At 38.2% G+C, this 7,410-nt stretch overlaps 1 protein-coding gene across 1 annotated transcript; it reads right to left on the minus strand.

The window, feature by feature from the left end:
* Positions 1-3,034: 3,034 nt before the first annotated feature.
* On the minus strand, positions 3,035-4,392 carry LOC137269863 (uncharacterized). Its single transcript, XM_067803702.1, has 3 exons — positions 4,183-4,392; positions 3,537-3,713; positions 3,035-3,265 (listed from the first exon to the last, which is right to left on the minus strand). Exons 1-3 carry the CDS (start codon positions 4,390-4,392, stop codon positions 3,035-3,037), a joined length of 618 nt encoding a protein of 205 aa, XP_067659803.1.
* Between the last annotated feature and the right edge of the window lie 3,018 nt (positions 4,393-7,410).

The raw sequence follows: 7,410 nt of genomic DNA on the forward strand, positions 1-7,410 counted from the left end.
TCAAAAATAAAATACGTATGATCCCATTCCTCTTTAAATGTCATTCGCGAACGACGGATGCCAAAGCACCATAAGCAGAATTCATCAATATCGTTCTCAATCACGTGCGTTTCGCCGGTGGTGACGCCATTGTTATTTAGTCAGAGGTTGTGCCCCCTAACGTCAAAAGCGAAGTGCGCGGGGCTTATCGGTCCGGACTGGATCGGTCTATTGGGAACAGATGACGTGTCAACCAAGTCAGTGTGTATAACCACCTGATCCCGTTATCAGCTCTTACGCCAAGCACAGTCGCCTTTTATGGCAAGCATGGGTTGCTGAAAGCCTATTCTACCCTGGACCTTCACGGGTAATAGGCAAAGAGAACATTAACACCAACTGGCAGAAATGTAGTTTTAAAAATCTTTGCTTCTACCTAAAAATCTTTGCTTCTACCTATGCTTAATCATTTTTTCAGCAGTATACCTAACCCACCAAAGCATATAATAGAAAATTTTCAGAAAAAAATGTTTTCAGTTTATCGGGAAGTTTAAATCAGACAGGGGAGATACTGTCACTACTGCCAGGAAATGGTGGCATTAGTGCACCTGTTGTTGAAAATTGCAGCTCAGAAATTAGGAGGGGTTAATAGAAAATTTACCAGTTAATCTAAGTGGTCAAATATATTTCTTAAACCTGTAGTGAATGTAAATGTCTGGACTTTGGCATGTATTTATGAAAATATTGCTCCAAACATGCATGGATGTAGATATTGCTATAATGGAGCACACACTGACCTGTTTTGACTCTACAGAAACAACTGCTGAAGAAGCGAGTTGCAAGCAATAGAACGCGTTCCATTGTCACCTGACGTTTCCCCCGGGGTTTTGCGAAATGGCAACAATGGCAATGGCGGTTCGGTGGAAAGAGGATTCACTTGACAAGGGCAGACACAGAAAGTTCTATTTCCTGCTACCAATCTCAGGATTGCCTGTGGAATGTGGGTAGTCCATTTTACTGAAGGCGGGAACACCGTCAGACAGCTTCCACGTCAATAGCACAGTTGATAGGTGACTGTTTCCGTAGACTTCATTTCTGAGCGTTTCCTTCTCCGTATACGTATCAGAATGTTATCCAACTGTCATGTGATGTTAATGTAGTTGGCGAGTGAATACTCTTATAATTCACATACTAGTATTTGCTGCATTACGTAATACATCACCCAAAGAGGGTCACATTTAAGGTTTGACTGTAGACTGAACGGTTGAAAGGCGTGTGCTCTTGTAGACCCAACTTAAGTCACGGCCGTCTGAAGCTTGCAAGGCCAATCGCTTATCCATTTACAATGTCTAACATTCCGATAACGCATCATATATGAAATAGGGAGCAAAGAATTGAATCTCTGTATGGTTTTGTATATATTTTCACTTTACACAGCAGCAAGAGCACGTGCGTTTGTTGACATGCTGTCAAATTGTGACCTACATTTCAATGAGGGTCCCAATGTGTGGTGAAAACCAATTATTGTAATCACAATGTGAATACCGTTACCAAAGCTGGCATTTTAACATTTGGTAATTGATACTTGTCACCAGTCATGTTAATAATTGATCATGTTCACAATATACATGCTTACCAATTTCTACAATTTGTGACCAAATTACAATACCGTGTTGGAGTAGGTATTGAGATATTTTGTGAAATACCCCATGTTATTTAAACCATTAACAAAATATCATCTGCAAATGTATCACAAATGTATTGTTTAGCGGAAATACATAATGTACTTAAATTAGATGGTATTTTCATATTGAATAACATGTGTAAATATTATCACTGTATTGACACTTTTTTCAATAATACGCCACAGGCTTAAATACATTTACAGATATATATTTTGCTTGGAACTGTATGTGCCCTACGTAAAAAACCTACCACACATTTGATGCAAGAATGTTATAGAATATACCACTAGTACTTTCCAGACTTTGACAGAGAGCACAATTAAATTGTTCTTGACACATATGAATATTATAATAATGAAACATGTCACAGTCAATCTTGCACAACAATTGTCTTTGTGCTGAAGCTGACCAAGTTCCTTTCAAGATATCAGCCGTGATAACATATTATTCAAAGGAGCTCAGGAAAGAGGTGACATTAAGGAAAAGTGGGGCAGGGAGAGATGAGGTGTACAAATCATCTTGGGAGTGGTTCTCTATGCTGGACCCATTCCTGCGAAGTCACGTCACCCCAAAAGCCAGTATCAATAACATGGTAAACTATCCATTTATTACTGTCTCTATCGTGTTAATGTTTTAAATTTGTTTAAAAGTGAAATTTACGTCACATAATACTTATATCATCAATTTAAAAAACAAATGTGAAAAATAGGATCTTCTCCTACATGTTTCAATGTGTATCTATCTTCAGGGAGAAGTGATGAAGTGATTACAGAGGACTGTTATCACTTCTCCCTTGAGACACAGACACTGTATTTTAAATAGTGCCACTGGACTACTCTGGGTGGTGCAACATGTTTTTACCTCGGGTTGCACTTTGAACAAGTAGGTAAAAATCCTTTACATTCAGTCCAAAAGCAAACACCATATACTGACCAATGTATCTGGCATGGTTTCGCCTTGCACATTAAGACGGCTACATCAGTAATGGACAAGTGTATTGACTACAGCAGATGATCCCATTGCCAATCAACTTACATCCCACTAACACCTCGTTGCCAGGGGCAACCATTCATGAAAGTGTCCTGTTAATTATCGATATCAGTGTTCTTGAAAAGTGTCCTGATATCAGATACAAGGATACTTTTGAAAATCTTCAATAAGCCATATCGTGACCTCATCACGATATTGATACAACTGTTCTATTTTCACATTGCCAAATGTACCTGTACAAACTGAATTGGAAACATCTTGAATCAGTCAACGACCATAACGACCAACAAAAAGTCAAGACGATTTTTTTATTTATTCAGTGCTATTTAGAATACGATTTCAAGGGATGTCCCGTCTGGTTTTTCACATTTGATAACATTTTTTTAATCTGTCTTCTGGTTGCCGTGGTTGGCATCAGCATCGTCGACAGGGACATCAGCTTGTTTTTCTTCTGGCTTCTTAGGTGGAGTTGGTTGGAGTTGGTCAGGTATTTCCTTGTTGATTTCCTCAGAGCCGCGCTTGTAAACCCTCACAGCATTGCTTCTGTGGCCTGTTCTCGCTATGATGAGTTGCTCGTCTACCTTGGCGTTGAAAAGGGTTGTCGTTAATGTGACCTGACGAAAGAAATTACCATTACTTTACAAAACACACGTTTTATTGGCACACCAAAAACACTTTCAGTTTGCGGAGTTAGCTGAATGGTTTCATGTTTGTATACTACGAAAACGAAAAGACGATTAATGACCATCCCAGTTTTCAATATGAAAAATTTTAAATGCATATTATGATCTACTTAACACTTCAGAACTGGATTTTGGGATGTTTCTTAACTTTTTTTGTCGAGTACAAGACAAATAAATAATCATGAAATCTAATGAATTATACCTTTCCCGAATGGCCAGTAAATCTTCCATGTAGGCCTGCCTCCTCGCACATGGTCTTGAACATTTTCTGCAATGTGTGAATCCCAACTTTCTGTTGTGAATAACGCAGTTTTCCGTCCTTAGCTGCCAGGGGTCGCCTGTTGAACGGACCGTCGGCCGGTATTGCTGCCAAGTAGGTCTTGAGCAGTCCCACAAAACATCGCTTCATATCCCTGAAACAAACACTTGATATATTCACTCCTGGCGATTAAAATCGTATGAAAATACTGAAATTCAAACTCCGGATGTGATTTATACAATTAATGTCGAAACGAAAATGTTTTCACCTCTTAAATATTTTAAATGACTTTTGCACGCAAACTACCTTTTGTCGTCTTGCTTTTTGGCCTAAATGTGCCCATTTCTAGGGTTTATACGTCGGAACACTTTTGAAGGTTAGAAATAATAACTAAGAGACATATTTAAGACAGAACATCTGTTCCTGTCTCAGTATACATGTATCTTTCCGCAGTGCTTCACCCCGCCCTGATTTTTCGTTTCGTTTCCGTGACACGCCCAATGAATCGCACGTATTTTCCAACGGAATACCGGTTAAAATCAAATTGACTCGCTTCCAGATTGGCATGTTCATCGGCCGCTCATAATACAAAAACTTTGCAGTTGTGGAAGTAAACTGCATGTAGCAAACCACTAGAAGTCTCAGAAGAAAATGTGCCCTTGGCCCACATCTCTTCCTCTAAAGGCGTGATAGGCTCTGCTTTGCGTGAAGACAATCCAATACCCGTTTGGTTGATTAGTTTCATCACACCATCAAGACTGGCACGAAAGTTACAGAATTCGTGGTTATTCACATCCATGAAGTTTAGATCTGGTCTCTTGCACACGTCACGCAAGTAGCGCCATATACCAATACAATTTTTTTTTAACCCACAGTGCGGGATACACGGTTTCATCTTGTCGTTTAATTTCACAAATAAATCGACATTTCCAGAAGTCGAGGGCGTCTGCGGGAATTTCTGCAGAGAGAGGAGGTACAAATACATACTGCTCACTTCCAGCTGTCCCTGGTTGAGCTATTCGTGTGTTTCTTATTGTTGCCCATGAGTCGTATATGTTGACACACCATTTAGTATTCTGCTGTGTATATTGAGGAATCCGATTTTGATGCAAAGCTTCGATAAATTCACCGATCACTGGTTCACCAAAGCGTCGTTGCTCTTGACTACATCTAAGTTTAAAGTCTTCTCTATCCTCAAAGTCAATTTGAGACAACTCGTCTCCTTCCTTATCTAACTCCATGGCTCAATAAAAGTTATAACACGTGTTTTGCATTTATACCTGAATATTGCACGTGCAGGAACGCACACATCGTAGTACAACAGATTTCATTTACTAAAGCTGGAGGGGCCCAAATAAGGTTGTGGAAATTCACAACGTTTTAAGAATTAATAAAGATATATATTGTTTTCACTCGGTTTTAATCAGATGTAAGTCACTTATTACCACAGCTTCGCCTCGGATGGGCCCCAGGGACGAAACCGTCCTGATGACTGCCGATACAACTCGGAAACCATGGTAATGTGATGAAGTAAACTGCCAATTCATCCCTGATGTCCCTTGCAGACTGGGTGCTTCTATTCGCACCCTGTTGACCAAAAGGTGCATGTCTGTTTGGCTTCAAATCTGAGTCAAGACATTCTGTATGTGTACTAATGTACTTTGCATCACATTGCGTGCGAAGGAAGTTCCACACTTTGAAAAACAATCAGTTAGCCTGTGTTGTTGTCAACAGCAAGACTTCTCTGAAAGACACCAAAATCTACTTGTCAGAATGCCAAAAGCATTTTCAGAGACCCTTCGTGCTCGTGATAGCCTGTAATAGAATACTTTCTTGTCATCACTCGTATCCCTGGAAGGGTAAGGCTTCATGAGATATTGTTTCAGTGGAAATGCATCATCGCCAACAATGACATAGGGAACTGACTCGTATCTTCCCTCCAAGGGGCATGGAACAGGAATCATGTAAAGTGTTTGATTCAATAGTATTGTGTAAGGTAGAATTTGCCAATATTCCTACATCATTAACTCGCCCATTTGAGCTAAGATCTACATACGTAAATTTGTAGTTTACATCTACTAGAGGGAGCAAAACAATGCTAAAATAGTTCTTGTAATTGAAGAAAGTGGATCCAGATTTTAGGAGCCCTGATAGATATGTGCTTCCCATCCATAGCTCTGTAACAGTGGGGAAACTGCCACTTTTCCTCGAACTCATCACTGATGACCTTCCATTAGGTTTCTGTCTGCAGAATCTGAAAAAAGTAACAGAAATATTTCTTTACAGGAAGCTGAAACTGAAGAGGATGCAGCACTGACAAATGCTGTGACCGCCACTGAAGCTGTTGCCACGGAAGACGTAGAAGGGGCCTCCCCAGTCAGCCCCAGTCATACACCCCAAAGAAAGAAAAGTGTGTCATCTTCTTTGCAGGAGAAATTACTTAACACAATCAAAAGTATAGAGCAAAGGAGAGAACAGAGAGTCATGCAGTGAGTTACTCTTCGGGAAGTACATTGGCAGCGAAGTTTCCACTATCAGTGATGTCCGCAAAAGGCGTGAATTGAAATTCAAAATTCAACAATTGATATATGAATATCAAGATGAAGAATAATTATGAATTCTCATTGTCATTTATTGAATTCCAAGCAAATGTGACATCAAAGTGGTAGATGGTGAAAATTGTTACCAAAAAATATTTGTTTCTCATATTTGATGCAGTGACAATGATGTCATATATATTTTCGTTAATATAATGGATTAGATAAACATTCTTCATTCTACCATAATTATAATATCAAGATTTAAAAACAAAACAGACGGTATATAATATGAGTATATACATAATTTGAGTATTGACTGAAATCATGTTAGAATACAGTTTGTTTTTTGTATTATTCTGTCTTGCATAGCAATTGTCAGAACATCTCACCTCTCATATGATTCTCAACTCCATGGCATAACCATATTGGTACGGTATATAATTATAACATACTTGCATTCTCACAAAGAAATGAGGCAAGGTCACTACTCTTTATGTGTTATCATGGATTATATAGGTGCTGCAATACTTATATAGGTAATTTATATACCTATAACATTTTTTAATCGTCTTCGTGAATGGTTTGTCTTACAGTGGTGCTCTTAATACCTCAGGATAGGATTTTAACTAGAACATCTGTGAAATTGTGTGGTCAAAACTCAGTAGAATGTCTGTTGTCTTTCTTTACGCTATTAATTGTACATGAAGAAACTAAGAGTATTAATATTTTCCTAATATCTGAATGCTATTGTATTGCTTGTACTGGTTACAATTAATAATGAATTTTGGAATGAATTATTATTCTATACTAGTTCCCCTACTAAACTGTCCATTCTGCACCGTCCAGTTTCCTTGTACATGTATATATGACTATAGTACTATAACACTGTATTAATGGGTAATGAATATATTGCAGTAATTACATTGCTGTAAATATTTCATGTACATATTATAATGATCTTATGACTACAGTCTGAAGGAATGAAGAGATTCATTCATTCATTCATGCACTCATTCATTCATTCATTCACTCAGTGAGGTAAGGACACTACTCTTTATGCCTTATTATGTTTCCTTATAATTATTGTTCATAGTAATTGAGTTATGTTTTCTGTACCTACCTGTATGTTTAAGAAATAAATACTTTATTATCCAGTTTCTTTTTTCTCCATCATCATGTTATATGTTAAAGTTGACAAATTGCCACACATGAAGAAAACTAATTGCAGCATTCCATTTTAGGTAATCAACATACTTTCATGTAATCTTCCTTTAATG

Source organism: Haliotis asinina, unplaced genomic scaffold, assembly GCF_037392515.1.
Source record: "Haliotis asinina isolate JCU_RB_2024 unplaced genomic scaffold, JCU_Hal_asi_v2 scaffold_17, whole genome shotgun sequence".
Lineage (NCBI taxonomy): Eukaryota > Metazoa > Mollusca > Gastropoda > Lepetellida > Haliotidae > Haliotis > Haliotis asinina.

Excerpts from the sequence above, each read along its gene's own strand:
- LOC137269863 (XM_067803702.1), bottom strand. The coding sequence starts at position 4,392 with ATGGATGTGAATAACCACGAATTCTGTAACTTTCGTGCCAGTCTTGAT. Across the intron at positions 3,714-4,182 it reads TCCACAACTGCAAAGTTTTT|ACCTACTTGGCAGCAATACC; the intron begins GTATTATGAGCG and ends GGACTGCTCAAG. Across the intron at positions 3,266-3,536 it reads TTACTGGCCATTCGGGAAAG|GTCACATTAACGACAACCCT; the intron begins GTATAATTCATT and ends TTCTTTCGTCAG.